Source organism: Numenius arquata, chromosome W, assembly GCF_964106895.1.
Source record: "Numenius arquata chromosome W, bNumArq3.hap1.1, whole genome shotgun sequence".
In the NCBI taxonomy this organism is placed as follows: domain Eukaryota; kingdom Metazoa; phylum Chordata; class Aves; order Charadriiformes; family Scolopacidae; genus Numenius; species Numenius arquata.
The window spans coordinates 18,658,927-18,681,470 of record NC_133615.1 but is presented as its reverse complement, the minus strand read 5'-3'; the positions used below and the strand labels follow the sequence as shown (position 1 = coordinate 18,681,470).

General features: G+C 42.8%; 1 protein-coding gene across 2 annotated transcripts in view; it reads left to right on the top strand.

Moving 5' to 3' along the window:
* Positions 1-22,544, top strand: part of LOC141476569 (ceramide transfer protein-like) — a 136,998-nt gene that overhangs the window by 32,307 nt on the left and 82,147 nt on the right. For both annotated transcript variants that reach the window (XM_074165275.1, XM_074165274.1), the window contains exon 3: positions 13,059-13,175. In XM_074165275.1, coding sequence (XP_074021376.1) covers positions 13,059-13,175 — 117 coding nt within the window. The remainder of the gene's footprint in view (positions 1-13,058; positions 13,176-22,544) is intronic.

The window sequence follows — 22,544 nt, the reverse complement described above, 5'->3', positions numbered from 1 at the left end:
ATCTTGGTTGTCAGGCGGATCATGTCGAGTCAGAGCAGGTTTTACAGCTCGACTAGGCACCCACACTGGACCGCAATCTGTGGAGACACACATATAACCTCGACCATTAAATATAACAGGAACAGGCCCCATCCAAATTCCAGAGACTGGATCTTTATACATGTGAGTTGCGGGAGTATTGTTGTACTATTGAACTTAAGGTTTTGATGGTGAATCATCACTGGCGGTTCCTCTCGATCACCCATGAGACAGAGAAAGTTCAACGTAAAGAGCACACGATGTAGCCTTTGCTGAGCATCTGTCTCTACTCCCTTCTGTTTACCTAGATAGTCCTTCAATACTTGATGAGTGCGTTCCACTAATCCTTGTCCCGTAGGCGAATGTGGGATCCCTGTTGTGTGATCAACTCCCCATCTTAACAAGAACTTTCTAACCTTTTGACTAACATAAGCAGGCCCATTATCAGTTTTAATGCATTCAGGCACTCCTAATACAGCAAAGCAAGGAAGCGTTTACAGACGTGATGTGCCTTTTCTCCGGGCAATGCGGTTGCCCAGATCATTTTTGAAAATGTATCAATGGTCACATGTACATACTTCAAGCGACCAAACTCTGGGATATGTGTGACATCCATCTGCCACAACTCTAACGCCTTTAATCCTTTTGGGTTCACTCCTAACCCTATTCCTGGGCCATGGCTCCCACATTTCGGGCAGGCTTGGATAATGCCTCGAGCTTCATTTTCTGTTAAATTAAATTGTCTTTTTAGCCCTTTTGCATTTTGGTGAAAATTCTCATGACTCTGCCTAGCTTGTTGAAATTTATCCATAGGAGGCACATGACACACTGGACTAACCAGGCTGTCAGCAAGTTGATTGCCCTGGCCTAATCCAAGGTCTAGCTGATGACTACGAATATGGATAACACAACAGGCAGCTGTTCTTTGGTCAAGTACAAATCGCAACCGAATAAATAAACTCCCCAGCCTAGGATTAGCTGTCTCTCTAAGTAGAGCATCTTCCAGGCGTGGACTATTCCAGCCACATATAATGAGTCTGTTACTACATTCAAGGGAGTGCTTAGCCAATTGTTCAAGGCCCATACTACTGCAGTTAGTTCCAATGCTTGAAGGGAATCTCGAGGTTGTCCCTCTATGATATGCTGACACCATTGACCTTTTTCCTGCCAAACACAGGCTGCACGCTGCAAGCGTTTGCCTGCATCTGTATACACAGTGGTACCATCTGACAATGGGTCTTTCTGTACCTTGGGTCTTTCTAGCCACTGATTTCTTTTTAGAACTTGCCACAATTTCCCTTGTGGCTGTTGTGAATGCACTCTCCCACTGTAGCCTAACAAGGCTTCTTGCATGGCAGCGTCATTGCGCAGCCACCATTCTAAATCTACAGCGTTAACAGGTATGCTAATATCCTCTGGTTCTTTACCACTGATTTCTATGATTCGTGATCTTCCTTTTCGTATCAATTCACCTACTGCTTCAGTTCGCGTTTGAATGCTCGTTTTTGGTTGTACACTTAAGAATACCCATTCTAAGACATTGAACACATTCTCTTTTGTTACCTTCCCTTCGCATTTGTCAGTGGCATCACCAAAGAAGGAAAAGAGAATAGCAAGTTCCCCCTTTTTGTTTTGCCATTGACAAATGACTGCATATGGTGAATCTTTCCCATTACATATTATCAGAGACACTGGCAACATTAAAATGCGTCGAGATGACCACGTCGATTGCAGTTTTTGTGCAATTTGTTGTAGTGCTGCTTGCTGCATCGCCGTCAGAGTAATGCTGTCGGCTGGATGATTGCTTCTCAATAATTCTGTTAAGGGTGCAATGTCGGTATTGGAAATGCCAACACAGTTCCGCACCCATTGAATGTCTCCAAGCAGGGTTTGGACATCAGTCAGTGTGCGCAATTGAGTTGCAAGCTCGGTTTTTTGTGGTCGAATCTTGGAGTCTATGATAGACCGTGGTGCTTTGTTTTTGAGCTTCAGCCCTTTCTACTCTCAATAACATTTCTTCAATGCCTGCTCCTTTTGGTAGACTGGCTAGAATTTGCTTGGTGGTCTTATTGGCATTATCAAAAGCCAATACTTTGAACATCTGTTGTTTGCCGCTGTCATCTAAATCAGGGTGATTCATGATTGCTTCCCACAGTCGGTCAACAAAATTACTATATTTTTCTGTAGTTCCTTGCATCATGGTACCAAATGATGGAATAGTAGATCCTGGGAGGCCGAGAAACGCCTCTAGGGCAAGTTGCGCCGATCGCTGTAATAGGTTTGCTGGAAACGTCAATTGTACTTCCAAGTCACTAAATTTTCCGTGCCCTGTGAACATCTCTGCCGTGACTCCACGGAGGGGGTCTCCCTCCCCTTGTCTTTGAGATGCTTCATTCATAGCTCGTTGTTGCCAGGAGGACTCCCACAACAAATATTGTGTTGGATTAAGCAACAGTCTCATTAGGTTACGACAACCATATGGACACATCAGATCAGCAGAAAAAATCCAGCTGACAATTTGTCGGGTAGCCTCAGATTTTACTCCATAAGTTGAGATGGTGGTGCGAGCTTGTTGTAAAATTTTCCAATCATGTGGCTCCCATTTCCCAGTATTGTTTACATGTATGACGGGACACGCGAGAGGTGGAGTTCCGCCCAAACTAGCGGCTGTTCCCCATTGTCCTTCTAGTATAGCGTCTCTAATAATGCCACTCCAGCGTGCAGTTCTCGGAGGTGTTGAGGGATTCACTAGCCATGGAGGCATGTTATCATTCTTCCTCGCCACACGTAAATCTAACTTGTCGAGCCGCCTTAAAACTGTCTGTAGCATTTTGTCTGTGGACAGTTTACGACTCTTGTCAGGAGGTGGAGTTGGCGGACCAGACGAGTCACTGGAGGGGGGTAGCAGGGGGGTAGCGGTGGATACAAGAGAGGCGGAGTTGCTGGAGGCGGTGCTGTGGGCGGAGGGCGACACGCTGCTCCTCCCAAATCGATGAGATCAGTGGACGTTTCAGGCCCCTCCCCTGCTGGAGTTTTCTGAGGAGACGCTTCCGCATTTGCATTACTTTTCTGTTTTGGTTTCGCATTGCTCACTTCCGCTTTTCCCGAGTTTTGCAAGGGGTTCAGCGGTAAGTCTTTACTTTTCTCAGGAGGGTCAGAGTCCTCATTAGCTCGAATTTCAGCAACAGTTTTACACACAGTCCCGGTCATTCCCTTTACCGCGGGCAGCCCAAAGAACCGCGCAATAGGTCCAGGCTTACTTTCAGGTTTTAAGGCGGCCGCTCCTGGACCTAACATTTGAGCAGCTGCACAGGCTACTTCCCGCTCCGCTTTCATCGCTTTTAAAGTCTCTAGCACAGTATGCCACAACCCACGGACGGCTTTTATCTCTTTCTCCTCTTTTTCATCCCCCTCGATTGTTTTTTGCCACATCGTCCCTCCAAAATCTCGCCATTCCGAGACAGAAAACAGCATAGGTGTGTCAGAAAAATGACCCCATCGCTGTCCTAATTTAATTAACTTTATCAACAGTTTCGCCGGTACTTCATTCCCTCTCTTAGAGAGGATTCCAGCGAGTAGCATGGAACTTATCAACAGTTTCGCTGGTATTTCACTCCCTCTCTTAGAGAGGATTCCAGCGAGTAGCGTGGCCGCAGCTTCTGCTTGCATCACTGCGCCTGGGAGGCGAGAGGCCACCTCGCACCGTTGTCTGCTCCCGCCTTTGCGCCCGAGCAGCACTTCTCCCAGCCGTGGTTTCCCACTCCCCTCCTCTAGCTGCTTACCGCAGACTCGGAGAACTCAGTCCCGCTGAGCTATGGATCTCTGTGCATCCTCTGCTACCAGATGTCAGAGTGGGAGACGGACCCGGAGTAACGATGAGTCTCAATATGAGTATGGTCGTTCTCCCTTTATTCAAGTTCACACAGAGTATATAAAGACAGACAAGCAGAGCACGCGCTAGCAACAATTATACGATTGGCTTACAGTCTCTGTTCATGCGCCTAGAGCGCTCACACAATTAGTGCGGACCTCTTGTCCACGCGCAGCAGATGTTTCTCTATCTCCTGGAGGCAGTACCGCTTATCACTTACTTATCATGTAGCTACTTCTTCATACTTCTGTTTCTCAAGGACAGTTCACAGCCTCCTCCAGGCTTTCATCCCTATCAAAGACTGGGTTGCTCATTGTAATCAAGTCATGCCCTTTTTCACTCAGCCATTCCTCCACATTCATTACATTTGGAAAGGCAAATATCATAATGTAAGATCTGAAGTGAAATATTTGGGTAGTAGCAAAGAATGTAAAAACACTTAATAGGCTTTTATATTTTTAAGCCTATTTTCTTGATTTTTCTATACATGTAAACGTGCCTTTATGAGCAAGTTTTTCTTTTCAATATAATAATGAAGAATTCATAGAATGATTAGATGTCCCATGTTTGCCACCTAAAAGGATCAGCACTGTTTTGGTAGACATAAAGTGGTTTTGTTTACTTGTTTGCAATGTTTTCCTCTATTTTGTAAAAAAATACAGCTAGCTGATGTAACTAAAAAGTAGATTCTTATTGCTTAAGAATAACAGCAAGGAAAGACAAGACATCCTAGTCTAATGTTTCTACAAGGCTTTGCCTGAATTTTGGAATTCATAAAGGGAAAACAGAATTTTGTATTGTGATTTTTGGCTTACCCTAGTTCACCAGATTTGTGGATCTACTTGGATTTTGTTTCAGGAAAAAATAAAAAAAAAAATAATTGCAAATTAAGTGAATTAGAACTTGCCACAGCTATTGGGTTTTCAGTACATTTTGAATAAAATGTATGATAAACAATGAAGTATAATGCTTTCTCTGAGTTGTTCCACCCTGACAGTTATATCTAGGACAGTTAATGATATTTTAAAAAAAGCCAAAACCCAAACAAAAAAACCCCCAACCTTTGCAAAATTAATGACTTTATTTAATAACTTTACTGCGTATACTTCCAAAGCCAAGTGTCTTCAAAAATAACTCGAGAGAAAAAAGGATCTTTATGCACTTTTATAATTGCATTTGGCATTTGTGGCAAGGGTAGGGGCTGAGGCTGGGGCTGCCGTGCACTGGGCACAGCCAGCTCCAGTGGACCTACTGCAGGGCACAGCTGAGCCCCTCAGCCACTGTGGTGGTGCCTCGGGGTAAACAGTTAAGAAAGGGCATAAACGCTGTGCAGCAGTGTGAGAGAAAGGAGTGAGGAAAAAAGTGTGAGAAAGCCCTGTGGTGAGAGCAGGAGGAGGTGTTCTATGCGCCCAGCAGAGATCCCCTGCAGCCCCTGGAGGAGACTGCTGCGCAGCAGGCATTTCCCTGCAGCCTGTGGAGAGGACCACGCGGGAGTGGATATACACACTGTGGGCTGTGGAGGACCCCACACCGCAGCAGCTGGATATGCACTGAAGAAGGCTGCATCCTTTGGAGAGCCGATGCTGGAGCAGGCTCATTCTGAAGGGCTGTAGCCATAGAGAGGAACCATGCTGGAGCAGGGGAAAAACGTGAGGAAGGAGTGGCAGAGAAAAAGTGTTATGTACTGACTGCAACCCCCCATTCCCCTGCACCTGTGTTTTTAGTTTTGTCTTTGTCTCTCGTCATCCAACTCTTATTTTTAATTGGCAATAAATTAAATTGATTAGTCTGGTCTGCCCGTGATGGCAATTGCTAAGTGGTCTCCCTGTCTTTACCTTGACCCACAGCTTTTCATCTTATTTTCTTCCCCTATATAGTTGAGGAGGGTGAGTGAGAGAGTGGCTGGGTGGGGGTCTGGCAGCCAGCTAGGGTATACCCACCGCAATAATCTAGAGTCATCATAGGTATAGTTTGTGATTAATGTACTTGTTTGAAAGAATAAGAAGGGACAAGGATTGTTCCTAAGCAGAGGCCAGATTTTGCTGCATGTACTTCAACTTTGGTGAAGGAAGAAATCTCAAAAGGAAAATAGAGTGATGATGCTTGTTCAGAGGAAATAATGTTAAGGGAGGATACAACAAGGAGTAGACCATTTGGATGAGCAGTGTTTAGGCTGTATTCTGAAAATAAGCGGTGACTCCAGAAAGAAATACACTAACTTGATTTAACGCTTGTCAAACCAGGACACTGAAATTTAGAAATTCAAGAATATAGTGAAATATCAAGAATTATATTCAGCAGCTGAACAGGTTTGCATGTTTAGCTGTAGGCAAGTGTGCAGCTATACTAAATTTTTCTTAATCTTGTATTAACAAAAATTAATTCTTGGCATCACAAAAAAAAAACAAACAATAAAAACTGGTATGTCAAAGCTTCAAGGATAAATAGTTTTTTACTGCTGAATTAGGTGAGCACAATGTTTGTCCTCACTTGGTTTGTATGTGTTACTACAGTGTATAACACTGGTGTATTGTAAGCTGCAGTTATCTTCATAGCAGTATATGGTATTATTTTGTTAATAACTGTGAACCAGTGGACCTAGGATAGATAACAGCCTCTGTCACATTTATGCTAGTGCTGTTCTTGCCTGAGAGAGAACTAGAGATTGGTGATTCTTGTTTTCTGTAGGCCTGTATTGTTTGTCATGTCTTAGTGCTCTGCTTAGTATTTTCTTAATATAAAACAAAAACTTCAAAATTTTAAAATAACTTCACTGTAGATAAGTTTTAGTTCTGCAATGGGAATAGCAGCACAAGTACACTTAATAGTTGCGATGTACAGACTTCAGATCTGCTATGAACTGCCCTGCCTTTCTTCTGTAGAAAAAAGAAGAAATGCCATTTAGAGTAGTGAGAGACTGGTTTAGCAAGCAAAAGTTTATTCAAGTATTTTTTTTTTCCCTCCATGGAGCACTCTTGAAGGTTATGAAGCATATAAAACCACTTAAACCTCCCTGCGTGATTTGCCTTAAGCACTGGAACTAGTATTTTTTCAAGCAGATGCTGCTCTGAAGCTTGTTTCATAGAATCATAGAATCATCCAGGTTGGAAGAGACCCTTGGGATCATCGAGTCCAACCATCTACCCTACTCTACAAAGTTCTTCCCTATATCATATCCCCCAACACCACATCTAAACGTCTCTTAAACACATCCAGGGATGGTGACTCAACCACCTCCCTGGGCAGCCTATTCCAATGCCCGACCACTCTTTCTGTGAAAAATTCTTTCCTAATGTTCAGTCTAAACCTACCCTGCTGGAGCTTGAAGCCATTCCCTCTCGTTCTGTCATTAATTACCTGTGCGAAGAGACCAGCACCAACCTCTCTACAGTGTCCTTTCAAGTAGTTGTAGAGAGTGATGAGGTCTCCCCTCAGCCTCCTCTTCCTCATACTAAACAGTCCCAGCTCCTTCAATCGCTCTTCATATGATTTGTCTTCCAGGCCCTTCACCAGCTTCGTTGCCCTCCTCTGCACTCGCTCCAGCACCTCGATATCTCTCTTGTATTGAGGTGCCCAAAACTGGACACAATACTCAAGGTGTGGCCTCACCAGTGCTGAGTACAGGGGCACAATCACCTCCCTACTTCTGCTGGTCATGCTATTTCTAATACAAGCCAGGATGCCGTTGGCTTTCTTGGCCACCTGGGCACACTGCTGGCTCATATTCAGCCGCTTGTCAATTAGAACCCCCAGGTCTCTTTCTTCCAGGCAGCTTTCCAGCCACACTTCCCCAAGCCTGTAGCACTGCTTGGGGTTATTGTGGCCCAAGTGCAGAACCTGGCACTTGCCCTTGTTGAAACTCATGCCATTGATTTTGGCCCAATGCTCCAATCTATCTAGGTCTCTCTGTAGAGCTTCCCTATCCTTCTGGGAATCAACACTCCTGCTTAGCTTGGTGTCATCTGCGAACTTGCTGATGATACACCCTATGTCCTGAGGTATTCATGAATACCTCAGGCTTGAGAGCTGTATAGCAGGAAGGATTTTGTGCAATGCAGTCAGCTATGACTCATGAGACCTGAGCCTGGCTATGGACTGATGATGAGGAAGTCCATAGCCATGGACTCACCTTTGAAAACTTTATAAAGGTTTTCGGGTGCTCCCATTCACAATGTCCTGTCAGTTTGGGTTTTGTTCACCAGTGCCCTCTCAATTTGTGTAAGCTGCTTGAGGCTGCTGAGGGGTGGGAGTGTTAGGAAAAAGTAGCTGAAGTTCTCCAACTTGCTTTAGGTCCTGAGGGTAGATAGTGACTCCTACTTGCTTTCTGCTTCCCTGTGTGACTGAAACATTCCTCTCTTTCTTGCCTTGTCTTGCTTGTGAAAGGGCAGTAGGACATATCCTGACCTTAACACAGGTCCTTAGCTTGTTACACTTGAAAACAGCTGTTTTTCCTGCAATGTCTTGTCAGGTGACTGGATAAGAATTATACCATTTTATAATCCCTTCTGAGCATATGGAGGAAAGCGAACGCTAGACTAGAAACAGTGAACTTCAGATAAAAGGAGATCTAAATGAAATCAGGTGAGATCTACAGGAAGACAGTAAAGGGAAAAGAAATGGAAAAACTTAAAGCAAATGTAAGGAGAGGCTCAAACTAGTTTGAGGAGGATGTTAGAAGAATAAAGGACAGACCTGAGAAGTGGTGAATAATGCTTTGTGGTCTCTGCTAGATGCAGCTATAGACGACAATAAAAGCATTTATAGCAAGAGGGAAACCAAGGAAGTTTGTGGAGAGTGGAGAGGAGAATGGAACAGATATGATACCAAAAAACAGATACGATACCAAAAAATTACATATGTCTGCCAAGTTATCAATGAAAATGAAGATATGAACTCATTCTTGGTTGAGAAAAGGGTTAATTGGCAACAACTTGACTTGTTTTGGGTTAAGAAAAGAACATGTCATGCGATTCAGATGTTTTATTTGCTCTTGGTAAAATGCATATTAGAGAACTTGACTTTCATGTTCAGTGAATTCAGGGTTCTTATGATGAATCCTGTCTTTAAAAAACGCAGAGGAAAAGGAGGGAAATAATGGGTCTCACTTCAGTTGCCAGAAAAATATGGAAAATAGGCAATTAGTAAGTACTATAAGATGATAAATAGGTATCATGCATTTGTCAAAAGCAAATCATGTATCTCCTACCTTCCTTTTCAAGCCGTATTTAGCATTGCTAGTGGAGTTTTCTTATCTTTAAGCAACTTGTCTAACAGGACCGCCTGTTCAGCTGGCTTTTTTCTAATATGAAATTCCTAGAATCATAGAATGGTTTAGGTTGGAAGGGATCTTAAAGATCATCTAGTTCCAACTCCATGCCATGGGCAGGGACGCCTCCCACTAGACCTGGTTGCTCAAAGCCCCAACTAGCCTGGTCTTGAACATCTCCTGGGATGGGGCCTCCACAACTTCTCTGGGCGACCTGTTCCAGTGCCTCACCACCCTCATAGTGAAAAATTTCTTCCTAATATCTAATCTAAATCTACCCTCTTCCAGTGTGAAGCCATTACCCCTCTTCCTGTCACTACATGCCCTTGTAAAAAGTCCCTCTCCAGCTTTCCTGTAGGCCCCCATCAGATACTAGAAAGCTGCTGTAAGGTCTCCTCGGATCCTTCTCTTTTCCAGGCTGAACAACCCCAACTCTCTCAGCCTGTCCTCATAGGAGAGGAGCTCCAGCCTTCTGATCATCTTTGAGGCCCTCTTCTGGACCCATTCCAACAGGTCCATGTCCTTCTTATGTTGGGGGCCCCAGAGCTGGACACAGTACTGCAGGTGGGCTCTCACAAGAGCAGAGTAGAGGGGCAGAATCACCTCCCTTGACCTGCTGGCCACACTTCTTTTGATGCAGCCCAGAATGTGGTTGGCTTTCTGGGTTGTGAGCGCACATTGTCGGCTCACGTTGAGCTTCTCATCCGCCAACACCCCTAAGTCCTTCTCCTCAGGGCTGCTCTCTAGCCATTCTCCGCCCAACCTGTATTTGTACATGGGATTGCCCCGACCCAGGTGCAGGACTCTGCACTTGGCCTTGTTGAACTTCATGAGGTTTGCATGGACCCACCTCTCAAACCTGTCCAGGTCCCTCTGGATGGCATCCCTTCCATCCAGCGTGTTGACCGAGCCACACAGCTTGGTGTCATCGGCAAACTTGCCGAGGGTGCACTCTGTTCCAACTTCCGTGTCACCAACAAAGATGTTAAATAGTACCAGTCCCGGTACTGACCCCTGAGGAACACGACTTGTCATGGCTCGCCACTTGGTCATCGAGCCGTGTACCACACCTCTTTGAGTGCAACCATCCAGCCAGTTCCTTATCTGCCGAGTGGTCCATCTGTCAAATCCATGTCTCTCCAAATTAGAGACCAGGATGTTGCGGGTGACAGTGTCAAATGCTTTGCACAAGTCCAGCTGATTGGACTTTTTGTAGAGTGAGCTGAGGATAACCCTAGACCTGATTTTTATGTGGCCTAGTCTCTTAATAAAGGTAACGCAGAAGTGTGCATGCAGTGAATGGCCCAGAAAGGTGTTTAAAAGTTTTAGCAACACCTCAAGGAAAACATTTCCCTTCCTTGTCATAGCAACAGGGCATAGTTCTTCAAATATATTAAAAGTTGCTATACAAAGAAAGGGAATACATAAACCTGCCTTTGAAAAGGGCAGAGAAGTAATGGTCTTAAATCACAATAAAAGATGTTCAGGTTAGAGATGGAGGAAAAAAACTGACAGCAAGGATGGTTGTGCACTGGAATAAGTTGTGTATGGAAGGGTGGAATCAGTAGTACTGCAGGCTTTTAAGATAAGTTTTGGCAAGTCTTTCTAACAGCATAGCATGTAATTTCTTTTAACTTCTCCCAAAGGACCTTGGAGAGAGAGATCAAGCAGAGGAATACTGTCATGGCGGGAAAAACTTTGATAGCCATGTCTTGTACACTTGATTTTTGGGAGAATCTTCCATTGTTGTAGGCGCATATACCCCACCACATGGCTGAAGGGGAGGTCCTGGCAGAGGGATGGCTGAGAACAGACTTACAAGCCTGACACATTGATGTGGCAGGCTTGCTACCCTAAAAGCAGATAAACATCTTTCTCATTTATAGTAATAATAATGTAGCAAAAGCAGTTTGAAAGAGAGGGGCCTAGACTAGAAGACTTGATGTCCCTTACATCCTAGTGTTCTGTGGTTCAGTGAAGGCAAAGCAGCATGTATAACCGGTTTTGAAAGTTGTTTGAATTGAATTAAGTTGAGATGGTCAGGTATTAAGGGAATTGATAGCTGCAGTTGATTCACTTGATTGTCAGCTTATTTTTTTTCTGTGGGAAGTTTAAATTTCTTTAAATTGAACTTAGGTTAAGATGCTTGACCAAATATGTAAAGCTATTAAAAAAAAGAGAAGTGAAGCTTCAAGTATTTTTGTTAAACTCTTCTTAGCTCATTTTTTATTTGCTAGTTGGCTTCTGTTGTACTTCTCTTCCTCCTTAGTATATTTAAACAAGAAAGTTTGTGTATTATGTGTAAGTAGCTTCTGATTTCCAGATCTTTGGAAAATCTCAGTGACACTGAACTGTTGTGCATGACACAACTAATGAGACTTGCTTTTAGGTTTTTTGTGGAGCGTTTCACAAGTGATCTGCAGTGCTTTAGTTATCTGCAAGTTGAATGTATTCACAGAGCAGGTCTTAAGTTGTAAAGGATTTTAACATTTGTAGTCTTGTCTTTGGCATCAAGAATCAATATTTATGGTCTTTCAGATCACATAATTTGCCTTAACCTTAGAGCCTGTTATCTTCCTGTGGTTGCTTGTATGTGTAACTTTTCTTTGTATTCAAATTCAAAAATGTATTCAACTATACCTGTGTTATGTTTTGTTAAGAATAGTTTTCAATGAAGGGGAAAAAAAAAGTTGTGCTCTGGGTTGCTAGGAAATAACTTTGAACTGACAGTGTCAGGGCACAGGGCAGATTAGATCATTGTTTTGTTCCCTTGTACTTTCCTTACCAGCTTCACTGTAATGCTAGTAAAAGCTTTTTAGTAATTGAGGCATGTGAACCAAAAGTTAGATGCATTTGAGTGGTGATATGGGAAGGGATTGCATGTTGTTCCCAATTATCTGACAATCCTGTCTTAGTGAAGATAGTTGAGGCAGAGGGTGCTCACATCTTCCTTTAGTTGCCTGCCTTCCTTGTCATTTTGCTGTAGTCTTCTTTTATGGTTCTGTCCTGGTGCTTTTTTTGCTATGATGTATGTATTCCTTCCATGTAAAATAAATATTGATAGCAATAACCTTAATATCTCTTTCCTGCTTTGAATTTTTTTTTAAAAGATGTATTTTCCTGGCTGTGTCCACTAGTTATTTTGCTAAAGGACTCCTTTGGAAGTATGAAGGTTTGGTCAATGTTTGTGTGGAACTTTTTTGTGACAATTTAGTCCAGAAGTCCAACATAGGGCAACTAAGATGATTAAGGGATTAGAGCACCTCCCTTATGAGGAAAGGCTCAAAGAGCTGGGGCTCTTTAGCCTGGAGAAGAGAAGGCTGAGGGGAGACCTTATCTATGTTTACAAGTACCTAAAGGGTGGGTTGAAGGAGGATGGAGCCGGACTCTTTTCAGTGGTTGCCAGTGACAGGACGAGGGGCAACGGGCACAAGCTGGAACATAGGAAGTTCCATTCAAATATGAGGAAGAACTTCTTTACAGTGAGGGTGACAGAGCACTGGAACAGGCTGCCCAGGGAGGTTGTGGAGTCCCCTTCTCTGGAGATTTTCAAGACCCACCTGGATGCAGTCCTGAGTAATGTGCTCTAGGCAATCCTGCTTTAGCAGGGGAGTTGGACTAGATGATCTCTAGAGGTCCCTTCCAACTCTGACAATTCCGTGATTCTGTGAATTTTGTTTAATGAGAATGTACTAAACAGAATTTTCAGTTTCAGAAGACTGGCATTTTTCATTATGGAAGTGTATGTTCATTATTTGAGACAGCTACATAAAACAGAGTTTAGAAACTAGGATGAGTTCAAGACAATATCAATCAGTTTTTCTAATTGCAGTATTTTAGGGTGTGGGATATTGTTGATCATGTTGATAATTTTAGCTATTCTTACACTCTTTTCTTTCACAGCCCCATGATTTTGACGAATGCAGATTTGATATTAGTGTAAACGATAGTGTTTGGTACCTCCGAGCTCAGGACCCAGACCACAGACAACAGTGGGTAGATGCAATAGAACAACACAAGGTATGGGTTTTTTCTGATTTCCTTTCTCACTCCCTCATTAGATCTGGTGGTGCTTGTGGAGAGTTGTAAGCTTCACTGTACAGTCATTAAAGTACTCAAGGTATTTATGACAGATAAAAACTGCAAGATTGAAGCAGTGTGTTAAATATGTTCCAAAGGAATTGATTTGCTTATCCTTCATATATAAGAGTTTAGAGAACTGGGAGCTAACAACTGTGAACTTCTCTTGAGCCTCTCTAGCTTGATAAAGAAAAAAGCTTGCATTATGTTTGAGTGACTTTTTAATGGATTTGTCCATCTTCTCTCACTGATTATTGAATTGGTTCTTATCTAGATGTCTTAGATGTTAGACTTGTTAGTCTTAAGAGTCTATTCTCCTAGGTTATTGTTCTGGTTTTTAGGCTCATCCCTTTAATCACTTAGCTGCTTTTACTGTATCTGATTACTGGCTTTTGTCTCCTTGTCTTTTAAGGCCCAGCTGTTCATCAGCATTTTGATTCAGCTTTCCTGATCTATGCCTTATCTTTTCCAATGAGCTCTGTTACTTTCATTTTACCTAAAGGGCTTGAAGGTCAGGTATTTTTAAAGTATGTAGCACACAAACCATCTGTTATATTTTCAGATACAAGATAGGCACTGCTCCAAGGTGTTGAATTTAACTACAGTACCTAGCACAATGCATCTTCTGCATCTAGTTTATACAGGTAGGATCATAGAATATCTCAAGTTGGAAGGGACCCATAAGGATCATCGAGTCCAACTCCCTGCTCCTCACAGGACTACCTAATGCTAAACCATACGACTAAGAGTGTCGTCCAGACGGTCCTTGAACTCTGACAGGCTTGGTGCCGTGACCACTTCCCCGGGGAGGCTGTTCCAGTGACCGACCACCCTCTCAGTGAATAACCTTTTCCTAATGTCCAATCTGAACTTCCCCTGATGCAGTTTCATTCCATTTCCATGTGTCCTATCCCTGGTCACCAGAGAAAGGAGATCAGCACCTCTGCCTCCGCTCCCCCCCTTGAGGACATTGTAGACTGCGATGAGGTCACCCTTCTCTTCTACAAGCTGAACAATCCAAGGGACCTCAGCCGCTTCTCCTAAGTCTTGCCCTCGAGACCTTTCACCATCTTGGTCACCCTCCTCTGGACACACTCTAATAGTTTGATGTCCTTCTTATATTGAGGCACCCAAAACTGCACACAGTACTTGAGGTGGGGCTGCATCAGTGCAGTGTAGAGTGGGACAGTCACAGCTATGCTGTGCTTGATGCACCCCAGGACCCCGTTGGCCCTTTTGGCTGCCACTGTTGATTCGTGTTCAACTTGCCATCAACCCAAACCCCTGGATCTCTTTCCACAGGGCTACTCTTCAGCCTCTCATTTCCCAATTTGTATGTATAACCAGGATTACCCCATCCCAGGTGGAGAATCTAGCACTTGCTCTTGTTAATTTTCATATGGTTGGTGATTGCCCAGATCTCTAGTCTATCCAAGATCTCTCTGTAAGGCCTCTCTACCCTCAAGGTCCTCCTAGTTTAGTATCACTGGCAAACTTACTTAATGTATATTCGACTCCTGCATCCAGATCGCTTATAAAAACATTAAAGAACACTCACCCTAAAATTGAGCCCTGGGGAACCCCGCTGGTGACTGGCCACCAGCCTGATGTAACCCCATTTACTATAACTCTTCGAGCCTGACCCGTCAGCCAATTGTTCACCCAATGTATTATAGACTTGACTAGCTGTGTGCTGGACATTTTGTCCAGAAGGATACTGTGAGTGACAGTATCAAAAGCTTTGCTAAAATCCCAAACCACCACATCTACTGGCTTCCCTTCATTGACTAGATGGGTGACCTTGTCATAAAAGGAAATTTAGTTAAGCAGGACTTTTCCAACATGAAGCCATGCTGGCTATGACCAATGGCTGCATTGTCTCTCAAGTGTTTTTCAATAACTCCCAGAATAATCTCCATAATTTTACCGGGCACCGAAGCGAGACTGACAGGCCTATCATTACCAGGGTCTTCCCTACCCTTCTTGAAAACTGGGACAAAATTTGCCAGCTTCCAGTCAACTGGGACCTCTCCAGATTCCCAGCACATCCAGCTGGAGCAACAAGTCTCAAACAAGTTCAGGGTCAGCTGGGAGTTTATCATCCCCCAAGTCACGGTCTTCCAACACAGGGCTCCGGGAGTCCCAGGGCCCATCATCAGTGTTAAAGACAGAGGCGAAGAAGGCATTAAATGTCTCTGCTTTGTCTCCGTCCCTATTTGTGAGGTGACTGACCTCATCAAGGTCCAAGGGACCAATGTTATCTCTGATTCTCCTTTTGCTATTAACATATTTTTAAAAGCCCTTTTTGTGTCCTTCACAGTGCTGTCCAGCTTGAACTCTAATCGAGCTTTGGCCACACAAATTTTCTCCCTGAAGTGGTGAACAGCATCTCTGTAGTCCTCCCATGTCGCCTGTCATTACTTCCAATGTCCATATTCTTTCCTTTTCTGCCCAAGTTGTAGAAGAAGATCCCTGCTTAGCCAAGCTGGCCTTCTGCCCTGCTTACTTGACTTCCAACACTTTGGAATTGCCTGCTCCTGCTCTCTTAAGAGATGGCTCTTAAAATGTGACCAGCGTTCATGGACCCCAATACTTTCAAAAGCACATTCCATGGGGACCTTTACTAACTAGCTTCTTCAGCATCCTGAAGTCTGCTCTCCCCATATCCAGGGTCGAAGTTTTGCTGGCAGTTTTTCTCCTATCTCTAATGATTTGAAACTCAACTATGTCGTGGTCACTGTGACCAAGACAGCCACCAGTCACCACTTTGCCCATGAGTCCCTCTCTGTTTACAAACAACGGATCTAGGAGGGCACCTTTCCCTTGTTGGCTCCCTTAATACCTGCACCAAGAAGTTATCTTCAACATGCTTCAGGAATTTCCTGGACCTGTTTGTGTCTGCTGTATGATATTCTCAGTTGACGTCTGGGAAGTTAAAATCACCCATAAGGACAAGGGCAGCTCATCTAGAGATATCCCTTAATTCCTTGTAGAATAATAAATCAGTGTTACAGGAAAACAAAGTAAAGTGGATATCTAAGAAGGTACATATTTTTACCTTGAGCTTCTTGAAGTATTGCTTATATAAGTACTTGATGTAATTAGGAATTTTCACCTTTTATTGGACAATCCTTACAATAAGCAGTAGGTGCTCTTGAAGTGCTGACTTTTGACAATGGTCCTCTAAAAAAAAATCATCTCAATTAGAATATTAGTCCAATTATAGCTTGGCATTTTGCATTAACTTTTATATAGCGGTAACATTAAAACATACAAAATTAAGTTTCAAAACCAGGATTCTTTTCTGTAGTCTAGTGAAAAAATACAAAGTTAATCATGAAGTGTTTTTGAGACAAAAATACTGCAATTTGTTACTCTTGCAGTACCTCAGAAATGTCTCAAGAGGATGCACCGAACAAGTTGCAGGATTACACATCCATAGAGCTGGCATTTCAAAAACTGTTTTACACGCATGGGGATCTTCAGGCATGGGGTGATGGGGATATGGAACTAGATAACCGTGGGCTGAAGTTCAGACTAGGTTTGGTGAATGATTTAGCTAGTGAACTGCAGAACTTAACTGGAAGTTTGGTTAAGCACAAATGCAGGCTGGGTCATTGCATGCTACTATGAAGGAATGAATGAGGAAAATACCTGTATCATGTTCTTCAACTCTGCATGACCTCAAAGGGGAGTCTTTCTAATGCTGTTCTTTTCCCTCTTATAAGGCTGTCCTTAACTGTTGTTGAGTTCTGAGCTGGCAATTTTATGGAACCACCTATTTATATTATGGAAGTATTGAGTGGTAATAGTTTAGAGTTTGCCATTGTATATGTAAATTTGGAATTGGCTTTCTGTGTCACTTACAAAAAAAAATAAAATAAATCTTGCATGCATCATCACTGAATTTTCTTCTGCTTAACTGCCCACTATCATGAGGTATCTGTTTGCTTTTGTTTTTCTGTCTGGTATTATTGGTAAACTTAAGTCATCTTATCCAAACTCCTTTTCAGATCATTAATGAGTGTTGAGGAGCACAAGTTCTAGCATTCCAAAAATTACCTCCTTTTGCAGAGAAGCCTGATTAATTATGCAGTTTTTCCACTTTAAAAAAAAAGGCTTCTTTTAATATTAATTTTGGTTTGGACAGTTTAAACTTTCATACTTTGCAAGAATTTGGTGGTTCTTAAAAAATAATAATAATTTGCACTGAAGATACATCTGTTCCTACTAACTATTCCTGCTAAAATACATAGGAATCTGAACACCAGAAGCCTTGTAAAAGTGCTGTATGCACATAAATAGGTGTTTGATGTAATTAAACCAGAAGTGTCTAAATCCAGTTTTCAGTCTGATTATCATAAATGTTTCTTAGGGAAAGCGTCTCCAAATGTCTTGTTTCAATAAGATATTTTCCAAATTGGGTGGTTAGTGCTATGTTTTCCTATAATTTATATACATCTTTGTAGGAAAAAATGTACTGCTTCTTAATGGCATTGATAGGATCTGAAAAATATATTTTCTCGGGGGCTGGAAGTTCATCCCATTTTTCATTGAATTTGTATGAAGAACACTTCAACAATCCTTAGATTTAAGTAAATTTTCACACAATTTTTCTTCGGCTCTTATGGAAGCTCTATATCTAAACACTTGATTGAGAGTAGAAGTTGGACTTCTGTGAGGCAAAATACCCTGTTTCATTGAAGTTCAGATTTTTATCTGCTTACTCTGAAATTTTATGAAAGAACTTTGCTGGTCAGATTACCATAACTCAAGCAAAAGTTCCTTGGCAAGCTATTTTATCAGATAAAAATTGGGTTTGTTTCAGAATTAGGTTCTTGAACTGATACATAATAATTTGAATAAAATCCAAATATACTCCTGTACTAAGAAGTCATTTTGATTAATTCAAGTCTATTGCAATATAAAGTACTGGGTTTATTTTGTTTTTTAAGATCTTTGCTTACTGAGTGGGTAGATAGTTCTGATAGGCTGCTTAAGCTGTTTGCTAACAAAACTATGTTTGAGATTTTGTAGTGGTTTCGGCCAAATTTACCAAAATGAGACTAACAGATGGCCCTCCCCCCCTTCCCCCCCCAAAAGAGAGGAGAGAGACAAGGAGATTTAGAAGTTTAGAATGAACTAAACTACTTTAATGAAGAATTAATATTAAAATAAAAAAAAAGAAAGAAGAAAATAATGAAATAGATACAATATATACAAAACCATGTCAAGCTCCCAGGATGACAGTCACGTCACCGGCAGGCACTGGGGAAGTCCCAGACTGGACTCAGTGACGGATGGGAATTGGATTCCAGCTCTGGAGTCAGGAATACATGGATCGGGATCAAAGGCAGATGAACAGACAGAGTCCTCTCCGCACGTCGGCCATCGAAGGAAAAAGGGCTGACCCTTTGATCCCTCAGCTTTTATACTGAGCATGGGGCAGATGGGATGGAATACCCCTGTTGGTCAGTTTTGGGTCACCTGTCCTGTCCGCTCCTCCCCACCGATGTGACCCCTCTACGATTTTCCGTTTCCAACCCCCTAAGGGGGCAAATAACGAAATGAGCTGACCTTGGTTGTTATAGCAATAAGTATAAGCAAGGGCCTCCCTGCATACCATTCCTTGGCATGGAGCACAAACATTGGTCTTATCATTCTGAGAACAAGCAGTTTTCTCCACAATATGCCATTAATTTCAGAGAGTTAGAGGAGGCCTAGCTAGGATGTAAAATTACAGAACAGAAAATTGGTTCGGTTTTACTTCAAACCGGGACAGATTTACTGTAGCACGTCACAAGGTGGTTAATCCTTAGAGTATAAAATACAGACTAAAACTTTGACTGTTTCATTGTGCTCTGAACAGAGAAAACACTGGTTTAAAATGAACTTTATATTAAATTTGAGTATGAGCAGACTTAGAAAAACTTGCTGCTTAGCAGCACCAATGAGTAGCTGGTAGCTGAGAAATGTAAAACATCTAATGTTCAAGCGTAAAAGCTGTTAAAATTTGCTGCTCTGTTATTATCATTGCATTAGCCTTTTTTTGTATTGAGGTTCCTGAGTGCTGACCAGATTAAATGTGTCTCAATTGCAGCTTTGAAAATGCTTATTAATCTCCCTGAACTAAAGGAGGGTGTGGTGGGTTGACCTTGATGGTGTGCCAGGTGCCACCAAGTTGCTCTATCACTCCCCCTCTTCAACTGGACAGGGGAGACGAAAGGCGGGTGGGTCGAGATAAGGACAGGGAGGATCACTCAGCAGTTACCATCACGGGCAAAACAGACTTGACTCAGAGAAATTAATTTATTGCCATTCAAAAGTCAGGGTAGGATAACGAGAAATAAAAACTAATCTTAAAGCACCTTCCTCTCACCCCTCCCTTCTTCCCAGGCTCAACTTCGCTCCTGATTTTCTCTACCTCCTTTTCCCCCCTGAGTGACGCAGGGGGATGGGGAATGGGGGTTGTGATCAGTTCATCACATGTTGTCTCTGTCTCTGTCCTTCCTTCTCACTCTTCCTCTGCTCCAGTGTGGAGTCCAACCCATGGGAGACAGTCCTCTATGAAGTGCTCCAGCATGGGCCCTTTCCACAGAGTGCAGTCCTTCAGGAACAGACTGCTCCAGCGTGGGTCCCCCACAGGGTCACAGGTCCTGCCAGAAAACCTGCTTCAGCGTGGGATCCTCTCCATGGGGCCACAGGTCCTGCCAGGAGCCTGCTCCATCATGGTCTTTCCATGGGATTACAGCCTCTTGGGCGTATCCGCCTGCTCCAGCGTGGGGCCTCTATGGGCTACAGGGGGATATCTGCTCCACCTTTAACATCCACGGGCTGCAGTGGGATAACCTGCCTCACCATGGGCTGCAGGGAAATCTGCTCCAGTGCCTGGAGCACCTCCTCCCCCTCCTTCACTGACCTTGGTGTCTGCAGAGTTCTTTCTCACATATTCTCACTCCTCTCTCCTGGCTGCTGTTGCGCAGGTTTTTCCCCCTTCTTAAATATATGTTATGGTTTGAGAGAAACCATAACAATCTGTTGTTGTTAGACAATTATTCTATCACCCGATGACCCCTCCCCACCCGGAAAGGGGAAATTGGGGAACACAAAGAAACACAAGGGTTGAAATATAAATAGATTTAATAGACTAAGACTAAATAATTAACAATAATACTAAAGAACCAGTATTAATCCCAATACTGATATAAGATGTACAGGAATTATTCTCAGCCATCTATATCAGTAGGAAGCTGTGCACTCCCAGCAGTGGATGGCAAGTATCGGACACTGCGAGCGCAATGGCTTCAGGAGGAAGGGGAGGCCTCAGGGCTCCGGCACCGGGGCAAGGAGTTGTCTGGACCGCCGCCATCAGGGAGAGAGCCCGCTATGCAGCAAACTTTTCTAATTTATATTGGATGTGACGTTCATGGTATGAAATACTCCTGTTGGCCAGCCTGGGTCAAATGCCCAGGCCTTGCTCCTCCTTGTCCCTGCCCCTGGCAAGGCTCGAAAACACTAACCTTGAATCCCACAGAGCCTGGCTGGCTATAAAGTAAATATTTTCACAAATTCAGACACTAGAGTCTTCTAAAAGTGCAATTTTCCCCAGCATTAGAAGAAAAGTTAGTCCTGTGTCTCTCAACCCAGGACAATATGTTATCACAGAGGTGCTACCACCGTCATTGATTGGCTCAGCCGTGGCCAGTGGCAGGGTCCATCTTGGAGCCGGCTGGCAGTGGCTCTGTCAGACATGGGGGAAGCTTCTGACATCTTCTCACAGAAGCCACCCCTGCACCCCTCTGCTACCAAAACCTTGCCACACAAACCAAATACAGAGGGAAAAGTCTAAGACAATCATAAGACCATCAGTGAGGCAAATGAGGAAATAGTTTGTGTGCAACCAGGAGTCCTTTCTTCTACTCAGATGTTTCATTAAATATACTGAGCAGATATTTATCTTTAAAATATCTGGTTGTAAGGGTGTATTTCGTTAGGAAGCTTCTCTGTTCTTCTACCCTAACAGATAGTCAGGTCTAGGATGTCTGATGACCTTTATCTTGGATCTAATGGCAGTGTATATATCTGAGGAACTCAAGACCAGACTTGATTTCCTTATTTCTCATGTGTAAAAATATTGATGGTGCATGAGCATCAAGGTATTGATGCTTTTAAAAAGTTGCTCTCTTAAATAATAAATTCAGGGACTGCCTCCTGGTCTCTACTGTGGTTTGAAAATGAAGTATGGAATTTTTAACCTAAGATTAGGGAAACCAATGTAAATGTTAGTTCTGTGCAGTGAGAAACTGAGGAAAATGTCTGGGTTTACATTTAGAGGACACAGACTCCTACAGCATGTAACTTCTAACAAAAAAAATAAATGTGTTTTATGTAGTATGAATAAACAAGTTAGATTTACATTTTCATTGAAGTGGAAAGTGTTTCTTTACAGGTATTAAACTTACCCAAAGTTTTCATTCTTTGCCATCCACTCTGGTAGAGCTGATGCATTAACTTACAAACTTGCATTACTTCCCAAAGGTGTAGATGAGGTGGTGAATTGCTGTTTGTTGTGAGAACTATCTGGATAAATAAACTTATTTTGAGCAAATTAACTTAAATGTTTTTTTTGAACTCTTGAAATCCAGGTAATGATTTTTTGTAATGTTGCTCTAACACCAGAGTTGAAAACTTGCTGAGAATGTTTAGAAACGAATGTTTCATGAGAAGCTCTTCATCAACTTAATGTTTGCCCTATTTTGTTCCATCTTAGTTCAAATTTTTCCATGCAGTTTCTGCATGTATTCATTATTGTCTTTGTGACTGTCCTGGTTTGAGGTAAAACAGAACCAATGTTCTGTTCAGTAATTTTACTTTTTAGCTAAGCCTCTTCTAACTAACTGAACTCTCTGAAATTAACAGCATATTGTGGAGACACTGTTCCTTCTCAGAGTGATAAGACCTATGTTTATAGTTTATGCCAAGGAATGGTATGCAGAGAGGCTCTTGCTTATACTTATTGCTATAACAACCAAGGTCAGCTAATTTTGTTATGTGTCCCGTTGGAGGGTCGGAAGTAGAAAAGCATAGAGGGGTTGCACCTGCAGGGAGGAGTGGACAGGACAGGTGACCCAAACCTGACCAACAGGGGTATTCCATCCCATCTGCATCATGCTCAGTATTAAAGATGAGGGATCAAAGGGTCAGCCCTCTTTCTTCAGTGGGTGGCATCTGAGGAACACTCTGTATGTTTGTCAGCCTTTGATCCCAGTCCATGTATTCCTGAATCCAGATTTGGAATCCAATTCCCAT